Source organism: Schistocerca serialis, chromosome 3 (assembly GCF_023864345.2).
Source record: "Schistocerca serialis cubense isolate TAMUIC-IGC-003099 chromosome 3, iqSchSeri2.2, whole genome shotgun sequence".
Lineage (NCBI taxonomy): Eukaryota > Metazoa > Arthropoda > Insecta > Orthoptera > Acrididae > Schistocerca > Schistocerca serialis.
Window position 1 is genome coordinate 795064729 of NC_064640.1, and position 21906 is coordinate 795086634.

At 40.5% G+C, this 21906-nt stretch overlaps 1 protein-coding gene and 1 non-coding gene across 3 annotated transcripts in view; both read right to left on the reverse strand.

The window, feature by feature from the left end:
- Positions 1-1572: 1572 nt before the first annotated feature.
- Positions 1573-1646, reverse strand: Trnat-ugu (transfer RNA threonine (anticodon UGU)). Its single transcript has one exon. It is a non-coding gene; the product is annotated as a tRNA-Thr (tRNA).
- Positions 1647-16965: 15319 nt separating this feature from the next.
- The window catches only part of LOC126470636 (metaxin-2), a 53474-nt gene continuing 48533 nt past the window's right edge, over positions 16966-21906 (reverse strand). For both annotated transcript variants that reach the window (XM_050098616.1, XM_050098617.1), the window contains exons 6-7: positions 20616-20692; positions 16966-17223 (exon numbers count right to left, since the gene is read on the reverse strand). In XM_050098616.1, the coding sequence (XP_049954573.1) occupies positions 17064-17223; positions 20616-20692 (237 nt within the window). In that variant the 3' untranslated portion in view covers positions 16966-17063. The remainder of the gene's footprint in view (positions 17224-20615; positions 20693-21906) is intronic.

Genomic DNA, 21906 nt, shown 5'->3' on the forward strand with positions numbered 1-21906 from the left:
TATCTGACCATTGTCTGCTAATAAAACGAAATGGGCCTTTCTAATATTGCTGCAATTGTAACACACGCTAAAAAAGGGAGACTGTTTTGGCACAAATGGTTATTTTTATGCACGTCATTTATATTAATTAAGACGAAAGAATATAATTCACGAGGTACCAATATCAAACATCTATTAGGCCTAGTACAAGCAAAAAGTTTAATGTTAAGAAATAGTTTCACATTTCATTCCTATGCTCCAGTTTCTCAAGCATCGAGATCGACAAGTATTAGTAAGAATTTTCTATATAACTTGGAATCGTCATCGTCTTCAATATAATTTGGGTGATGTCCCCGTTTCTTCTCCTTCCGCATTCTAACAATCATTCTTGTCATCATTAATTCTGCAACTACTCCTGCCATTGTCAAAACTTATTCTCTGGTTAACTTTACAATCCAGACCAGACTCACTGGTTCAGTTATCCCGCGTTTATACTCTGATTAGGCGTTATTCCGTGATCGTACAAAGTGTTTTTCTCGCTATTCCGAGGAAAGAACTTAAGCAACTGCTAACCGAGGGCTGTACAACTGTAGTAGTGTAGGGTTGTGTCAAAAATTTTCTGTCACATTTTCATATTATTGGATACACCGAGAAGATAATATGTAACCTTTCTTACCTATTGGGAGTTTGTTTCCACTCTGGTAGCCCGAATCTGTGGATTTCGCTAATTACTATATTACCGCTGATCATTCGCACACGCAAACAACCACACAACAGAACAGCGACTGACATTCAATGATTCGGGTTTATTCAGGTCATGTCTTATAACCCAGCCCCCTTCCACCTGCGGTGCGGTTTTTTTATTTCTAGGTCCGACGGGGATTCCCCTGGCAGAGACATAACATACACTACTCAAAAATCAGCTTATGATTCGTTTCGAAATCATCTTAGCGTACAAAAATGTTCGAAAACCAGTTGGGACGCGTTTCAAAATCATATGAATAATCGGTAGACCAAAGTGCGCTGGATGCTAGGCGCTTTGTGAAACAAGGTTTTTTCTTCGAGAATATGAATTTGGCACCCCCTGAAATTACCGCCCGGGACTGATACCTTAGATCCGGGTTTGCATAGCTTTGAGAGCAAGCTTTTCATGATACGAAAAAAAGAGGTGAAGTATAGTGTGAAAATCAACAATATTATTAAAAGGATAGATTGCTACTCACCATAAACTTGACGCATTGAATTGTAGGAAGTAGGCTTTGACTAAAAGCTTGATGTGTAAACAGTCTTTTCGTTGTGCCTGTATGCAACTCAGTGTGTAACCTTCATGGCGAGTAGCAATCTATCCCTTTCATAATATTGATATTCCAGCCTGGACTTTCCATTATAGCGTGCAAGCGTTATGTGTAATGATAGAGTTTTTATTATCATTATTATAATGTATTTGTGTTACATTTTTTACCAAACACCTGCTCTGTACTATCTAAGTAATTTTCAAAGTATAGAATTTAATGCCTATCAAGTACAATGAAACGAACACCCTTAGCTTCTTACAGGCGTTGACATACGTCAACGGGGACAGATGAAATCGTGTGCCCCGACCGGGACTCGAACCCGGGATCTCCTGCTTACATGGCAGACGCTCTATCCATCTGAGCCACCGAGGACACAGAGGATAGCGCGACTGCAGGGATTTATCTCTGGCACGCCTCCCGCGAAACCCACCTTCTCAGCGTATTGTCCCGCACTACATTCGTAGTGCCCCCGCACATTATACTCATTACTCGCGGCGCGTTACCGATTCCCGTAAGAGTTCGGGCACTGTTCTGTATTCGCACTATCAAGTACTTATTAACTGCATTTTTAAATAAGTTTGCTTAAGTAATTTTTTTAATCTCACGTGGCAATTTATTGTAGAGTTTTATTCCTTGGTAGTAAATTCTGTTTTGAGTTTTAACTTCATTCTTTCTTGGTAAATGTGAGTTCAGCTTAGATCCTATTCCATGGTTATGGGCAGGGCTGTTTTTTCAGTAATTATCAATATTACTTTTAATGTGTACAAGTTATTGGTAAATATGCTCACATGGTGCAGTTAACATCCCCAGTGATTTTAACATATCTTTACAGTGACCCTGACTACTATTTTTGGCCATTATTCTTATGATCCTTTTCTGCTGTTTGAAAATTTTGTACATATTCTGTGCATTTGTTCCCCATAAAAGAATGCCATAGCTATGAACTGAGTGTACATATGAACAGTATGTAAATAATTTTGGCGGAAAGTTCTGGCAGAATGTAAATATGTTAGGAGTAAAGGAGACCACTATGCATATGTATGTGTGTATTGGGGGGGGGGGGGGAGGGGGGTTCTAGCTCATGGAAAGAGTACTCTGAAGCTAGCAAGTTTGTGTGTGTGTGTGTGTGTGTGTGTGTGTGTGTGTGTGTGTGTGTGTGTGTGTGTGTGTGTGTACCGTGAATTCATTGTCCCAGGAAGGGGAAACTTTATTGACACATTCCTGGGGTCAGATACATCACATGATCACACTGACAGAACCACAGGCACATAGACACAGGCAACAGAGCATGCACAATGTCGGCACTAGTACAGTGTATATCCACCTTTCGCAGCAATGCAGGCTGTTATTCTCCCATGGAGACGATCGTAGAGATGCTGGATGTAGTCCTGTGGAACGGCTTGCCATGCCATTTCCACCTGGCGCCTCAGTTGGACCAGCGTTCGTGCTGGACGTGCAGACCGCGTGAGACGACGCTTCATCCAGTCCCAAACATGCTCAATGGGGGACAGATCCGGAGATCTTGCTGGCCAGGGTAGTTGACTTACACCTTCTAGAGCACGTTGGGTGGCACGGGATACATGCGGACGTGCATTGTCCTGTTGGAACAGCAAGTTCCCTTGCCGGTCTAGGAATGGTAGAACGATGGGTTCGATGACGGTTTGGATGTACCGTGCACTATTCAGTGTCCCCTCGACGATCACCAGTGGTGTACGGCCAGTGTAGGAGATCGCTCCCCACACCATGATGCCGGGTGTTGGCCCTGTGTGCCTCGGTCGTATGCAGTCCTGATTGTGGCGCTCACCTGCACGGCGCCAAACACGCATACGACCATCATTGGCACCAAGGCAGAAGCGACTCTCATCGCTGAAGACGACACGTCTCCATTCGTCCCTCCATTCACGCCTGTCGCGACACCACTGGAGGCGGGCTGCCCGATGTTGGGGCGTGAGCAGAAGACGGCCTAACGGTGTGTGGGACCGTAGCCCAGCTTCATGGAGACAGTTGCGAAAGGTCCTCGCTGATACCCCAGGAGCAACAGTGTCCCTAATTTGCTGGGAAGTGGCGGTGCGGTCCCCTACGGCACTGCGTAGGATCCTACGGTCTTGGCGTGCATCCGTGCATCGCTGCGGTCCGGTCCCAGGTCGACGGGCACGTGCACCTTCCGCCGACCACTGGCGACAACATCGATGTACTATGGAGACCTCACGCCCCACGTGTTGAGCAATTCGGCGGTACGTCCACCCGGCCTCCCGCATGCCCACTATACGCCCTCGCTCAAAGTCCGTCAACTGCACATACGGTTCACGTCCACGCTGTCACGGCGTGCTACCAGTGTTAAAGACTGCGATGGAGCTCCGTATGCCACGGCAAACTGGCTGACACTGACGGCGGCGGTGCACAAATGCTGCGCAGCTAGCGCCATTCGATGGCCAACACCGCGGTTCCTGGTGTGTCCGCTGTGCAGTGCGTGTCATCATTGCTTGTACAGCCCTCTCGCAGTGTCCGGAGCAAGTATGGTGGGTCTGACACACCGGTGTCAATGTGTTCTTTTTTCCATTTCCAGGAGTGTATATTGTGTAAGTAAAAGACACATACTCAAGTAGCATTACAGAACTACCACAAAAGTACAGAAATGTAGCAACAGAAGTAGACACATAATTAAACACAATTAACAAATTATTCTGTCACAATTCCATTGAGAAAATAGTGTATTACCAAAAAACTATAAATTATCTGGTAGAAGTAAAAAAATGCAGACATTAGAAAATGTGCCATTCTACACTTTTAGATCTACAGAGTATTGAACCAAGGAGCAAGAAGAGACATAATGGATGGAGATGTTCCATAAAATTTTGGGGTGTGTAGCAGCATAAATTTCTATTATTCTTCTAATATTTCGGCTGTATACTGTCCAGCCATCTTCAGAGTGAGCCGAGGTGATTCGCCTCACTCTGATGACAGCTGGACGGTATACAGCCGAAATATTGGAAGATGAAGTAAAATGTATGCGGCTGTATGCCCACAATTTTACGGCACAATCATTTTGCCATGAAAATATGAAGATTCACACGTAATAGAGATGTTTTCTTAAGATTTCCTTACTGATTTTTGGTATGGCTGCTTGTAGTTCTGTCACAGACTAGGTAAAAATGTATTTTCCAGTGAGACTGGAACCGACACCTAACAGGCTAAACTTTAATCTGCGAACATGTTACTACAGACCTGCCAAATAACTGCTTCATGCCTTATTCTTTCATTGTCTCACCAATGGCTAAGACAGATAATCTGCAATATGAAAGATGCGAGTAGTAGTAGTTTCTGCATGGAATGATCATAGACCCAAGCACATAAATTTGTTAGTCAGTGGCAAACCTTAAGTGAGAATCCTTCACAATAATTAATTGAAATGGCAACTGAACGTAGCTGGATAATTCTAAAGCACTCCAGGAAGTAAGTTGACAATCGCAGAGTTGACAAACATATTCTGTGATGTTACCATGTCTCTGTCACATTAGCAGCATGTTTCTTGAAGTACACAGCTCGGCACTTAAAATGTATGATGCAGGCAACTGCAGGCCAACATACCAAGTGGATAGGCCGACAAGTTTTATTACTGTTTCTGTAACTAGGAGTCAGAGGTGAACTGTAGTTCAGAATAATATCCTGATTCACCATCTGCAACCTGAACACCATAAATTAAGAGCAGGACAAATCATCTGAGTGGACCTCCTCTTCAGCAGTTGTCACAATGATTTTTGCTTTTCTATCTTCAGTTTGCTACAAACTGTCAAACTGGTCTGCTAGATGCAATTGTCTCTCTTTTTCATTTTCCTGTATCATCAGTGGTTTTACTGTAAATGTTACGAGTAGATGACATTTTTTGTTCTCCTGATGATAATAGATCAAATCTAGTGCCCTGTTACTGGAAAACAATATTATGTATGGGCTTAATCCCTTTGGTGAAGAAATGTAGCAGGAACAGCACACACTGGTAGCAGCTTTAGTAATAATAAATTAATTTTATGTGAAATCTTGTTATTTTCAACAAGACCAACACCAGTGAGAAAGCTTGGTGGCTATTGTAAAGGCTTAACAATGCCTTTAAGTTAATTCCTGGGCTAGCAATCTCAGAGCAGACCTTATTATTGCCAAACATGAAAAGTCATTAAGAATACAGAAAATTGTAAAACTACAGTTGTAGATTATGTAAGAGATGACCAAATAAAACATTTTGAGACCAGAATTCATTACTTGCATAAGGTTCCCTGTGTTAATTTTTCTCTAAATGTCTAATCACTCTGTAACACGTTTTAATGTTCCATTTGAGTCTTTTTAGAGGCTCACTTTTAGTTTGAGGTAGCGGTGAAGAGAGGCAATATAGTGTGGAGAGAGGCAACACAGTTCCAGTACAATATGGTGTTCAGTAACACTACTCAATGCAGTTATGGGAAAAATTTATGGCAAATCTAGATCAACACCAACAGTACATTATTAAAAAAATAGTTTAAATGCAGGTGACGAGTCTCTCCTTGACCCACAAAGGAAGGATAAAATTGTCACACCTACTATGGTAGTAGCAATCTGAATGGATTCAGTTAAGTTTCAAATTGCTATGATGTAACCGGAATTATACATCACTACCAGTCCCCAGTTAACCCTCAATTTATACCCAGCAATTTCATCCAAAATCTTAGCAAAGGAAAACAATCTGGATCACAGCTCAATAAAACATAGCTCTAACAGTCACAGAAAATCAAAAATGTCACTTCCCATGGAAACAATGTGGTTTATTCACACTTTCACAGGCCTCAGAGGGCCAGTACCTCCACTGCTAGTTGTTTTCTCCATATGGCTACCTCTGGTTAACAGCATAGCTTAAAGTCCCACACACTCTCCTTGGAAAATCAAATTGCAGACCAGCTATCACTACTGGAAGTTGACACCATACAGCCGTGGGCCACTATGCTAAATCACAACACTCGCTTCAAATGTTGGAAAATGCTGATGAAACTTCATATCTGTGAACTGGAATATAACAGAGTTTTGCACCCTTTTTATATTAGAAATCTAGCTTGGCCACTCCATATAAATCCCAAATGTTTGTCTTGAGAATCAGACTACTGAATTTCATCAACATATCCAAAGATTCCTCTGGATACTGAGACCCTTGACAAGGGCGGCCACTATCTCTTGTATTCTGCGAGTCCCCAGAGACCCTGTATTGTTTAATATCTACACATTTTCATCATTCAGCACTGTGAGATCTTGGCACAGCCATGACCGTTTGGTCAAATGCATCTTCATATGCCCTTAATAGTACTACCCTATAACATGCTGTGTCCTGGCCAAGGATCTAGTAACTTCAATTCTCACCATAACCAGTAGAAACATTCTCAGTACGACACAGGAAAACCTCACTTCAGCTCCAGGACAGTCAGCAGAATTTACACCCAACCAACAACAGTGTACTGAATTGAGGATTCCAAGTGACTTGTTAAGTCAGTATCTTCACTCCCAAGAAGAATTTGCAATCACAAATGACATGCAGTCCCCAGGCACTGTTTTCTGATATTGCTTGTCCATGTAGAACACATGTTAATCAGAGTGCAGCACATAATCGTTTAAAAAGCTAATGCACAGGAAAATTTAGAACAGTGAAAGATGGTTTTCAGAGAGTTGCATTCAGTTACAAGAAGAGTACTACTTAATGTTGCAGTCATTATATCAATTGCACCATCATAACCCTCAAATGAGTACCTGTATTCTAATATCCTAGAGGCTTCATTAGTATGAAACTAATAGAAATTAAATTAAGAGCAAAAATCAAAGATTATGGGGCACTACATAGATATTCCACACCTCTCAGCTTGGTGGACCTCTTATTTTTTATTACAGTTTGAAGAATGCTTAAGACAGGAAAACAAAAATAATTAAGAGAGCTACTGAAGAGGAGGACCATCCAAATTATTCCCCTGCTCTTAGTTGTGGTATTCAGAATGCAACTGGCAAATCAAAATATTATTCATAACTACATTTCAGCTCCAAACATTAATTGAAGAAATCTTAATAAAGCTCATTGGCCTATTTGCTTGGTATTTTGGCCCTTGACTGACAAGCTATGCAACATAAGAAATAGTTTGGATGTGGAAACATGTTCTTCCTGTTGCTAGTGTAACGAGACATTGCAATGTTACAAAACATGCGATTGAGTCTAGGAAGATCATTCCACACAGAAACTGCAACTAACCTCATCTTTCATGTTGCATATCACCTACCTTAGCTATTGGTGGGACAATGAAACAGTTAGGAATGAAGCAGTTATTTGGTAGCTCAGCAGTAACATGAGAACATAGTTTTTTGTGACAACATTCTTGAATAACTGCTTCATGGAGTTCATGCCGCATCAGATTTGCCAGTTTTGAGCTTTTGACAATTTCCTCCATTATCAGGAGATATTTTAGTAGGCCATTAGGAACTTAAGTTTGCCAAATTGTGTCATGGAGACATCACAGAGTCATGGAACAACCATATGCTACCAGAGATATTGCTGACATCTGTGACTGAAGAGCTTTGGTAGTGATGATGAATTCATTACATTGTCGATGAGTCATCTGATTTTTCTGTTGTCTTTCAGAATCATGTGGCTGTTTCCACGCACCATTAGGAGTGAAGCCACTGCTGAATTGTGGTTTATTTGTCTCATAATGTACATAATCTAAATCATTTGATTCAGATACAGGAGATGGCAGTTTATTAATATTTGTAACTGATAATGTTTGAATGCTGAAACTGGATTCTTACCTTTCTTCTCAACACTGAGAGTTCTGTATAATCTCAAAATTTATATAACTGAAGGTGGACAGGGGAGAAAGGAAAGGGAAAGGACTGACGGTACCAGCTGCAACGAGGCTTTGTGCGAAATCGGCAGCAATGAGCGAAATTGAGAGCCAGACTGGGAATCAAACCCAGAATCTCCAGCTTACTACGCAATTGCATTAACCACTATGCCATCCAGACACAGTTTTACTGCATGTCCATGGACTATCTCAGCATGCTCCCCGGCTGACTCATATTTCACCTAGTGGCAGCCCCGTCTGTGTCCTCCATGTTCGCTAATTTTGTATTCCCACTGGAGACTGAATGAAATATGCATCCACACTGAAGGTTGTGGACTCATTACCCATCACAATCATTAAATTACATGAATGTGTGGTGTCTGCTCATTTGGAGATGTCCGAAAGAACAGACACCACGCTTCCATATAAATAACAATCAATTCCCCTTGTAAAACACCATGGTTCTAGACATGATCTCAAATGAAAATACCCAATTTCTAATAAACTCCATTCCAGTAACAGTTTTAGCCACCAACATGACATTTCCAGACACTTGCACAACCTATTGTACACAAAATTATGAGCTTTTGTAAGATCTTTAATGTGGTGCATCAATTAAACTATTTATATTTGTAGTACACAAGTATACATATGAAAAATACCATACACAGAACTTTAATTTTGCAAACACACAACTCAACTTGGTGTCTGATTACCTTTCAAGCTAACCTTGGCCACAGGCTAAACAACATCACCGAGCAAGGTGGAGCAGTGGTTTGCACACTGGACTCGCTTTCGGGAGGACGATGGCTCAATCCCATGTCCGGCCATCCTGATTTAGGTTTTCCGTGATTTCCCTAAATTGCTTCAAGCAAATGCTGGAATAGTTCCTTTGAATGGGCATGGCCGACTTCCTTCGCCATCCTTCCCTAATCTGATGAGACCGATGACCTCGCTGTTTGGTCTCTTCCACCAAATCAGTCAGTCAGTTAAACAACATCACACCACATTGCAACATCTGTCACCACAAACCTCATTCACAAAACAGCAGCACTGGCATGAACATGCCTGGAAACATTTTTCTATGCCGCATCGTCTCTAATTCTTATGGCTGAGCATGTGACCACTCAGGCCAATTCACGAGCATCAACGACAACACCGTTTTCTAGTAGGACAGCTGTGTGATCAATGTACTAGGCAGAACACTTCGAGAAAGTTATCAAATGTACTGTGTGTGAAAGACTGATACTTTGTCTGTATCACATGATAAATTAATGTACAGAGACAGTTGTAAATACTCATGACATTCCTGTGGAAACAGATTGTAAAAAGTTAAGTAATACTTCCTACCTACATTATAATAAAATGTGAAATGTTCCTCCTCACCCATTGTCTCAAAGCTTCTGTTGCACTTCGTGAAGTCGTGTCATGGCTGCAGCCAGAATCGAAGAACTCTCGGTGCTGCGCGGTGTGCAAAACAAATCATGCAATGTATCACTCCTTAGACTTCCTTCCAAACGTTTGTTGGCAGACCTGGATAATTTCTAGGCTCTCCTACACCTACGCTATAAAGACAAATAAGGGTCATCAGCCTCGCTTAGGCCCATGAGACAAGGTTGAATCAGTCATTTCCACTGTGCAACTACTCCCTCCCCTGCAAAAATGTAACTATTCTCAACAGACCCCCAAGTCTGACCACTGGATTGGACAACAAACACCGCAATCAGTTTCTCTACCGTCACCAACTGGTTTCTACCATCTCCTCAATAAATCACACAGGAACACAGTCTAAAATCAAAGAGGGTAAGAGTATACACAAGAACCCCTCTCTTCAAATTTCTATTGAAGCAAAACACAGTTTACTCTCTTCTAGTATCCCTTGCCAAGTCTTCCTCGCCCATCAGACATGTCTCCAGTTAGCCCATTGCTTCACGCTCTGTTACGCTGCCCTTTAGTCCATGTATACTTGCTATTACCAAGCACCCACCTCGAAAACCAGCAACAGATTAAGATGTTTCCCTTATTTGTGAAAGGGAATGCACTTCTGAACTTTCCACATCTAGAGAAAGAACCTTACTGCTCCATGATTACGCACTTATAAAATACGCCTCCATGCCACCTATGTCTTCAAGAGCTCAACTCGCCTCGTGCACCTTACCACTGTCACTGACCGACCCCTCAACTTCATGAGGTGCCATAGCTCCAAGACATTATTTTCACATGCCAACATTTTGGCCAATCAGCATTCAGAGTAGAAAATAGTCACTGTGATTATTCATTCCCTCCTAATGCTCGGAGTACATCAGTGCTGCTGCCTGTTGACACTTCCAGAAGTTTGTTCCCATAGGGTACCAGGAAACACCAGCCATTCTGTGGGAAACAAATTCGCCTTGGCAGACCACCCAGTCAGGCCAGGCCAGCACCATAAGTTGGATTGAGATTTATCTCTAGACAGGAGAATAGCCACAGTCCCACAGACACTGGCCAACTGTCACTGTCACTCACAATAGTGACCAGGCACTCGCTGACTATTGTGGTCCAGAAATGATCTGTTGCAGGTGAACTAAAACTTTGTGAGCAATAGTATCCACTCCTCCTGGAGAAAATGAAAGAACCCACTATCATACCGATGAGTATACTTCCACTCAATGTAACAAATGGCACTGAGGCTGTTCATTATAAACTTGCCTTGACTGCTTCCGAAGTGTTACTGTGAGCATGTCCCATGTGCTTTAGACACCTGGGATTTGCCTTGCCTCTGATACTATTTTTCTGTGTATTACACCAAATGTCTAACACTGTCTGAGCCGCAACAGGCAATGTCTGTGAATGTAGTTGTTCAGTTTCAGGTGCAGCAGATTGAATGACTGTCGCTCAGTGTCCAGCAAATGACTCAATTCTTCTCACAGCAAGCAGCACTGCCACAGGTTGCTGCATGTAAGTTTCGCGCTTTCAGTAATAAGGATGGGGAATGGTCAGAAAATCGGACTCAGTTGGAGGCCCACTTTGACACATACAGCATTACAGGTATGGCCCGCAAAGCATTTTTTCTGTCAATGGTTGGAGTTGGCATGTACCATTTGTGTTTAAAACTGTGCCCTGATTCTCTCCCCGAGACTATTAGGCACTGAACTGGTTTAGCTGTTGACCGAACATTATGACTGTCAAGTCCATGTCGCTGCACCAAGAGTTAAATTTTGTAGACTTAAGAAGCAGCTGGCATAAACTTTCAAACATTGGATTGCTGAAGTCAAAGGGCTAGCAGGAATTGTAGGTTTCAGTGTTCTTATGGGCTCAGTTATAGTGATGTCATGTTATGTACAGAATGTGTCAGATGCATATATTCCCACTGCCTGATCTGAAAATAGATCTGTCTATTGTAGAACCTCAAACTCTTGTGGACACAAATGAAGCTGAGTTTGAGGCTACATGTATTTGCATTGTTCAAAGTGCACACGACACTCAGTCTGAAGTTACTGCTAGTAATAAAGTGTATAAAAACAGGGCTCAGACACAAAGTAAATGTAGAGGTAAGCACTTTCAGTATCATGGTACATGACGTATACTACAGAATACTGTTAGGAAGACTTGTCCTCAGTGCTTACCGAATCATGACAAAAGCTTGTCCTAGTCATGATGCAAAATGCTTCCAGTGTGGATGGCAAGGTCATATTCAGACCACAAGTTTACAAGGCAACCCAGCTTAGGCAACATCCAATTCAGTGCAGGCGCATGGCCGCAGCGTAACTATCAACAAGTGCATTCCGTAATGGTGAGGTAATTAAAGTCAGTCCAAGCAATGTCTCACACTTCTGCAGTATGAAAACCAGAAACCAAACTTTTTGTCCAGTCAAGAGCGGCTCAAAAGACCGTAAAATTGCTGTTAGACACTGGTGCATCTGTTTCCCTTGTTAATAAAGAACCATATGAAAGTATCAGTACCCCACAGCTACAGCAGCCTCCTCTGTTTTGCCTGCATACAATGGACACGAGATAACCGTATTTGTCATGTGCAGTTGGCCAACAATTTTAAGTGGAGTTACAAAAGTGTGTCATTTCATGTAATGTTCTAGAAACAGTGTAAACATACTTTGTTTAGGCTTGTCCACCCTGTGTATATAAAACAGTGTGTTACAAATCAGTGTTTCGGCGCCCCACACTAATGTTTCTGACTTGAGTAATAAGTAGAAAGAACTGTATGAACCAGGTTTATGAAGGGCTACTGATTTTGAAGTGCACATTACTGTTGAAGACAGTGTGCAATGACAGATTTTTCGCATAAGGCTGTTCGTAGCAGGTTGCAGAACCGCAAAGATTGAAAGACAAAGGGGTTATTCAACCCATTTCTGTGAGTCAATGGGCATTGCCCTTGGTTAATTCTCAAAAAGCCGTCAGGACATTTACATCTGTGAGCTGACTTTAAAGTAACAGTAAACTCACAAACCACGATGGATTCTTTTCCTTTGGAGACTTTGATAGGGAAGATTCTTTTCCAAGATTAATTTATGTGAGGCGTGCTTACAGTTACTGATGGACATGCAGTCCAAGCAATATTTCATGATAAATACTCGCCTATGTTCGTCCCAGTTTCAAAGACTACTGTTCGGAAGTACTTCAGCTCCTACCATTTTTCATTGGTTCCTGGAACAATTAACAGCAGAAGTCCCTTACTGTACAAATTATTTGGATGATACTGTGGCTGCAGATCATACGCCTGCTGAACATTTGACAAATTTTGACTGCTTGTTTCAAGTTCTTTCCGTGGCTGGCTTAAAGTACAAAAAGGAAAATTGCTCTTTCTTCCAAGAACTATTTGATGGTTTATGGCATGTAATGAATACACAGGGAATTCATCCTGCTACTTCTAACTTGTCTGTGAAAAAAGATCTGCTAGTGGTCATAACATTAAGGAGCTCCAATCTGTCACGAGTCTTACTTATTACACCAAATTCATTAAAAACTATGCACAAATTGCAGCTCTGCTGAACTGGCTGCACTGGAAAAATATTCCTGTTGTGTGTTCCCATGAATGTCACAATGCATTTTAACAATAATGGATGCATTAAATTGTCATTTGATTCATTTTTATCCAGGTAACCTGTGGTGTTAACTGTGGATGCATCTTTTTATGGTATTAGGGTTGTGCTGTCTTGCAGAATTGGTTCTTCCGATAGACCTATTACTTTGCCTTGAAATTCTTAACAAAGCACAGTGTAATTACAGTCAACTTGAAAAAGAAGTGTTCACCGTTATCTATGGGGTTACCAAGTGCTTCCAATATGTGTACAGTTGGAAGTTCTGTTAGATTACAGATCATCAGCCTTTAACAGCCTTGTTCAATTCTTCCAAGCCTGCCCCACTTTAGACAGTGCAAAACTTGTAATGTTGGGCTCTAGTATTGTCCAACTATCAGTACGAGTTTTTGCACAGGCCCACTACCCAACATTCGAATGCTGACTTCTTGTCTCAGTTACCGCTCAATACTGCCACAGTGGTTGATTCATCTGAGGAATTGTGGATTCAAATCGATACTCAGGATTTTGAAAGTATTCAAAATTTTAAGTGTATTGCAACAGCATCTGCTTCTGACCCAACTCTTAAGATTTTTTTGCAACATGAACGCTATAGGTGGTTTGAAAACCATTCCCCACCCGGTGGCGTGTTGCTATTTTTCACATCACAATGCACTATTTGCATTGTCAGGTTTTCTGCTGCTACATTTGCAGAATGACAATGTGAATGTTATGATTCCTCAGTCCCTGCAGCAGGAAGTTTTGTCTTTAGTGCATCAAGGCCACTGTGATGTAGCTCGCGAAAAGCAACTCACCCATCGTCATTGTACATGGCTGGGCATGGATGCCCAGACTGAGCAAATGACCTCTCGTTGCATTGTGCATGCGTAACATCAATCAGCTCCGTCACAATGCCTTTTTGAGTGGCTGTGTCAGTCTGGACCATGACGACCCAATGGTTGTTGATAGTGGACGCAAAGAGTACATTTCCTTGTGTTTTTATCATGACATTCACCACTGATACAAGTACAGTATCGGCTTTGTCTTCTATTTTCTTTCTTTAAGGTCTTCCCACGGCCATTGCCTTGGACAATGGACCACAATTCACATTAGTTTATTTTCAACAGTTTTGTGCTGTCAACAGCATCCACCATGTGACTAAGTCACCTTTTCACCCTCAGACTAACAGTGAAGCTGAATGGTTCATTAGAAAGTTCAAAGTGACATGGAGAACCTCTGTTTCTTCTACACATACCAACAAGCCTTAAAAAATTTTCTGTCCTCCTAGCACTCGTTGCCATGTGACAGGAAGTCGCCAGCAGTATTATTACACAGACAAAGACACCATGTCCTGTAGCAGCTTCTACAGCTGCTACAGAAACATTTTGTTTCAGCTGCAGGATGAAATGTTTTTTAAAGTGTTTGGCAAGAAACGGAGTTGGGAGCACAATTTCGTGGTCTGCATTGGCATCACCATATCCATCTGTGGTGCGTTTCCGAGCATGTCAGAGACACTGCCATAGAATTTTTTCCCACAGACCCAGCTCGCTGTTGGGGTTAATAACAGCAGTCACCTCCACCTCTCTGCCAGACGCAGCTGCCACCATCCACGAGGGTGCCCATGGAGGTTGACCCGCCACTGACGTCATCGCCATTGGCATCCTGCAGCCTGGACCAATGTCCACGGACATGCTGCAGCACCCCAAGATGGTCATCATGTCAGCCCAGAAGATCCCCTTGCTGTTCACATGACTACAGCATCTGTGTCTCCAGATGCAGGCGTGCATCATGTAACCAGTTTTTTGGTAGGTATTATGGTCACTCGCGAGGTGGATACTGGGGCATGGGAAGGGAGCTGCCATCAGGTACAGTTAAGCTTTGTGTCTCATCATCTGCATCCACATTTAGTCCCCCCCCCCCCTCCCCTTTTCCCTACCATCGCCATATGCTACTACACAATGACGGCCTGGAGGTTTGGGGCAGGGAGTACTGTGGTGTCATTCATAGAGCAGGGTGCAAAAGCAAGGTTGGTACCTCACAACGCAACCACAAGAAAAGATAGTCCCTGAAAGTCGCACTGATGAATGAGCAACACCAGTGTAGCCATGCACAGAAACGTTTCGCCACGCTGGCACATCGGCTCTCGTACTTACAGCCAAGCACATGACACCTCAACACAGTCCGCGATCACTGCATAAGACAACAGCAGTGTCTCTTAGTAGGTCAGGTGTGTGATCAATGTTTTAGGCAGAACACTACATGAAAGTTATTGGTAAATGTACTCTGAGTGAGAGATCTGTATTTTGTCTCTGTCAAGTGATTCATTAATGTGCAGACAGCTGTATAAATGCTCATGACTTCCCTGTGGAAATTGATTGTACAAAATTAAGTAATTCTTCTTATCTATGTTATAATAAAGTGAGCTAATATTTTGTGTGTTATAGTATCCACTCCGATCTCCTCCCAGAGCAAACCAAAGAACCCCGTTGTACCGATGAGTGTATTTCTCTCCAATATCACATAATAAAAATTGAAATAAACATGTTCAGCGCTCTGTTTTACAGCCAGAAGTACATTTGCATGATGTCATGTGTCCTGTGCTGTGATTGCCTGATAGAAAGAATCCACGTGGGTGCCATGTTGATGTGGCAATTTTCACATTTATATTTGCATACCACAGAAATATGCAGTTTAACTCATGAATTGCATTAAAGATCTCCCTTTGGTATGATTTGCTGTGCAAAAGTAGAGGAAAATCTTACACCACTGAATGCAACCATTATCTGTATTTCAAGTTGAAAATAAAAATTTCTTCATTATTAAGGACAAATGAAGTTTTGATGTTTAAACCAACAAACTTCTGAGAAAAGTGAAGGGCAAATACTCCAGGCAGAGGAGATTGAAACAGTGAAACACTGGGTTGTATCTCTTATGATTACAGATCCGTGTAAGTCTGTGTAAACAGTTCTAGGTTCTTATTGCGACCATGGGATGATACTTAACTCTATTAATGTGCCTACAATGGCCATGTAAGGTATTCTGAATGGATACAAAAAACAACTGCCATGTCATCATCTGCCAACTTTGTTATTGGATGCAGTGTGAAAAGGATGTGGGGCCAACAAATCACTCTCCTGGCCATGGTCAGTTTTCATTACATGGAGCTGCTACTACTCGATCAAGTAACATGAGGCTGAATGCACCGCCTTCCAGTGCACCCACCATGAAAAATCCCTGATAGCCCCAGGAGTCGAAACCACGTTCTACACATGGCAGTCAGCTGTGCTAACACTCAGCTATGGAGATGGTCTCAAACAGGACACAAATCCCTTCAGAATTCAATAGAAAAGTAATTTTCCATCCCAGCAGGATATGTGCACATTGTTATATGTCTGGTGTTGTGCTGCAAGTACTTTATTGTCTGTGTTCAGATTTTGGTTCTGGGCAGCTGTTCTGGCACTATAGTGCTATAAAAAAAATACTAGGGCATTATTTTATGGACAATCCTCATAATATCAAAATCAGCAAAAACGAATGTCAGAACTGGGTGAAAATAAACAAACCAGGCAGACAATGACAAAAAAAGAAAATTATTTTTCCTGTCTCTACCCATGGGGTAAGGAGTTTAAAGTAGGAGAAGCACACAGTTGTACACTGAAATCACAAAGATTAGCTGAAAGGTAGCATAACACTTTGGAAGGGATACCTAGGGAAGAGAAGAAGACACTCCTAATTCCAGGTCATGATGTGAAATAGTCAAAACGCTGACAGAGAATGTCATTTCGGCATACAGGAACACTAATTATTTGACAGAAATGTTATTTCTTTGGCTGGCACATATAAGAAAACTAAATAAGCAACTTTATTAATAAACTTTAGAATTACAACTGCCTTTAAATTTTTATAACAAAAACTACTTTGTACAAAATTAGCACAATTTACTGACTAATCCTTTTGAAATATTTATTTTCAATCAATTTGCACAACTGAATTATGTTTGAATAGCCTCGGAGAATGGCTGCAAATTTGTTATTTGGCAATGGAGTTGTTAAGATGCTAAACACGTGTCCAAATACCAGGGCATCCAACTCTGTTGGACTGAAAAATAAAAAAAGAATGTCAAAAAATCAAGTAATTATAAGTGGACATCATGATTACACATCTATTTTAAAATGAGTACAATGTCAAATTCAGCATCAATAACATAAAAACAATTATGAAAGTAATACTATTTTTAAGGAAAAATACACATTCAACTGTGTTCAAAATCTTACAAATTAGTATAAACTATGAAGCAAAATGATGCTGATGGAAGAAATGTACTTCACAGAAAGTAATGCACACCACAGAAGAATTAACAAGCACCTTATAACATGGTGCTTCATGCAAAAATTGCAGTTTTCAGATAATTCTGAAATAATAACTTAATAATATAAAAGCAACTATAAGAAGTGGAAAGTCACACAGCAGATAATCTAAAATGCAAGGTCACAAGAAACTTAGCGCAGGCAGTGGAGAAAGGTTTGAGTAGAAAGAGGTTTACAATAATGGCCATTTTCATATACATACATTTTCAGTACCCTATTGCAAGCAACACAACATGAAAGGCCTTGGAATATGCAACATTTCATGCATTTCAGGTCATCCTTTCAGAAGATACCTGCTAATGTCAGGTTTTAAAATGCCATTTCACATCTTTCTTGTCAGTAGAATTTTTCTGTTTTTCTTTGTTATTTTCTGATTTAATATATTCAGTAACACCATAGTACATATTCAGTAACACCATAGTAGGTACAGTTCTCCAACTGAGTGTGATACAAGAGAGGAGCGATATAGCACAGGATAACAACGGGAATATGCAGGTAAAGAAAACTTGCTCAGGTGCAGGAAGGTATAAATCCACTGGGATAAAACAGAATGGGGGTATGGGAAAAAGATGAGAAAGCAATGCACAGGAGTAAATTATTCCTACACACGTAACTGGAATGTCAGATATCTATGAAACTGGTCAGAGGTTGTAGTTAAGGCAAATGAGGGGGCACATGATCCGAGGGAGTACATGAATAAAAAGAAGAGAGTAATGCATTCTGTGCAGTTTTCCCCTATCAGCCTGACACTACACATTTCAGTTGTTCCCTCACCTAGCAAGTCCCAACAATAGGCATGTTCCATATGGGGATGAAATTCCTGCTTCCAACTGTCCTGAAAAATTGATATAAATAGGAGGCTACCATTCTCACTTGTTTGTTTAATATTGATAACCCCATAACAAACACTATGATTGCAGAATAGGCATCTCCATACATGCATTAAAGTAAAATTCCAAATTTAATGTTCAGCACACATGTAGAATTGCAAAAAATAGATCAAACTACTTGACACACACACACACACACACACACACACACACACACACACACACACACACACACACAGAGAGAGAGAGAGAGAGAGAGAGAGAGAGAGAGAGAGAGAGAGAGAGAAGAGCATCCTGGCCCCGAGATGCAGAGTAACGACACCAGAAAATGTTGAAAGGGTAAGGAAAGCGGCAGTCAGAAGCCCAGGACGGTCAGCTAGACATCATGCTACTGAGTTACGAATCAACCATGAATCGGTTAGATGAATTTTGCATAAAGAATTAAAATTCCATCCCTACAAAATGCTTATTGTCCAACAACTTAAGGAAACTGATTTTGCTGTACGAGAAGACTTCGCTTACAGAATGCAAGTGATTTTGGGATAGAATGAAAATGAAATTTTATTGATGAGTGATGAAGCTCAATTTCATTTAAACGGGAACGTGAATAAGCAAAACCTACGTTACTCGGCTCCAGAGCATCCACACCTTATCCACCAGCGTCCTCTACACTCAGAAAAAGTAACAATCTGGTGTGCTCTTGGCTCTGTTGGCATTATTGGACCTTATTTTTTTTTTAAGAGAACGGGGCCACAGTTACTGTTAATTTGGTTTGTTACATTCGTAAGCTTGAAACATTCTTGAAACCAGAACTAAGAAGACGCCGAATCCCTTTAAAACGCGTTTGGTTCCAGCAGGATGGGGCAACATCGCACACCGCAAACACTTCAATGACCGTTCTTAGACGCATGTTTCCTGGCCGGATTATCTCACGTTTTGGCAATGTTCCTTGGCCTCCCAGATCTCCCGACTTGTCAGTATGTGACTTTTTTCTGTGGGGGTACCTTAAGAACTGTCTATAACCACAAAATTTGGATGAGTTGAAGAATGCAATCATTCAAGAAATTGCTGCCGTCCCTGCAGAGATTTTAGTCCGTGTGATGGAGGATTCTGAGAAGAGACTCGAGTCCTGCATTCGAAATGATGGAAATCACCTTGACGACATTATTTTTCACAAATAACGTTGTTAACTAAAATGGAAAATAATGAGCTTTGATTTGTGTAAATAAACATGCAATAATTTTAAAGTTGGCCGAGTATTATTTCATTAAAAACCATCTGTCTCCCGTGTGTCACCCTGTACCTTTTATTAATAGTGTGTGAATATTAGAGAATATAGTTGTCTCATAGTTTAGAAACTTTATTTCATTGAGAAACAATTGGAAGCCACCTGAATAACAAAATCCTTGTACTAGTTAATGTTTCTTCATATCAGAAAATGGATCTGAGACTAACATCATATCCCAGAGAAGACAATGTGTCCACCAATGAAATAACAAGGACAAGTAGTATTTTATAACTATAGATGTGGATGAGGGATGTGATGCAACATACTTAAAATAAATGATCAACATCTGTTTCAAACACAGATCATTGAACATTAAGAACTGAAGAACCCATTATGCAATGCCTCCTGAAAAGAAGAGGAAGGTGGACTACTGTGTGGCTTAAACACTGTGGTTTAAGTATTAGCAGAAGGGTGAGATATAACACACAAGATATGTTGGTGGACGAAGTTTGGAGGGCAGTGCCTGTCTGTGATGGCCAGGGTAAAGTCTTCATAATACTGAGAAAGAGACTGCTGATTAATTGTCTTCACTCATTGTATGCCACCCAGTAGTTTCCATTATGATATAAGATGTAATCAAATTCTTCACAAAATTCTTGAATTTTGAAGAAAAATTCTTGCACTCTGTTTTACATTAGAGACTTCTCCCCACTCTGATTATCCTATCTCACATCTCAAAACTTGACATTTTTAACAAAATGATATGAAAGTTGCATCTAATGTATTACTACAAGTAACATTAACTAAACAGCCATGTGGATGTGCACAATATCAGCAATTAAATCCTTTATTAAAATTATCTGATTTTTATAATTTACAAAATTGTACACTGCTTTAAATAATTCTCATTTTATGCATATATTTAACATGCTGGCTCAATTTTGAATACAGGGTATCAAGTGGAAGGAGAGAATCCATGTGACTAAAATACAAATATGTTGCTTGTTACATTAATTAGTAAAAGCTGGTAAGTGGATCATACAAATGAGGGGAGAGAAAACTTACTTGTCTCCAAAATAAAATGGCTTGTCACCCAGTCGCTCAGATAAGGCATTACAGCAGGTTTCTACTTCTTCGTACACCTACAAAATGAACAGTTCCCTAACAATGAGCAACAAATACGTGAAAACTGCTTTGGCCATAAAAAAATAAAACAACTTGTAATAGCATAAATTCTAAGAGAAGGAAATTGTTGCAAAATATATCTCATAGTATATCACTTTGTGAGTGCACTAGCAGCTGAATCATCTTTCGTTTATTTATTTAATCTGATTAGATTAGAGCCTTCTTATAATGTACCATGGTTTTACACCTAAAGTATTCTTTACACCATACCTATTTAAGAAATGATACTTTTAATATGATAAGTAGTAATAAAATGGTATTAATATAACTGAAAAAGATTTGACTGTATATAAAGAAAATGTGAATAACAGTACTGAATCCAAACTAACAACATTAATACTAGTGGTATTGCCACTGCTGCTGATGATGATGATGATGATAATGGTAATAATAAATAGCTAATTATGAGGGACAGAAATTTAGATACACTGCACCAAGTAAGAGCTTTGGGAAATGAGGAACATCTGGTTGGAAAGAAGTGTACTTAGTTGTAAAGTTAATTCAGATATTACTGTTGCTTTAACAGATATGCCATTAACAGTCTTCTGAAGCTGGGACTGTTATTCAGCTCTCTGACATAATGGAGGAAGTCATTCCAGAGTTGGCTTCCTACTACTGAAAAGGACTTAGAGAAAGCGGTCTAGTGATGGAGTGGGACTGAAGTAATTCAACTCTGACAGGAATGAATGTTTCCACTGCACTGTTTAGACAGGGCATTAAAGTTTTAGACAGGGCATTAAAGTTGAGGAAAGGTATGAGGGACTGTATACACTGATACAACAAGAGAAGAGAGAGAGTGTGTAAAAATCTCTGTTCCTGGATAGTAGCCAGGATAGCTGTGCATAAGATTGTGAAATATGATCAAAAAGTCAAACATCACAGATACAGATTGATAGTCTCATACACTTACAAGCTGTCAATATACCATGTTTACCCAAATATGAGATGACCTTCAATATAAGACAACCCTCCCTTTATTTATTTTTTTTAAAAAAGGCTCCTTGAGAAAAATTTATTTTTCACATATTCTGAATAATCAAAAGTACAAATTTTTATTGACATGAAGTATCTGCCAAAAAGTTAAAATTATACATATTATAAACTTATGCCTTTTGTTGATTGTCCACACATTTTGATAACACTAGGAGAAATAAAATAAACAAAAAGAAAT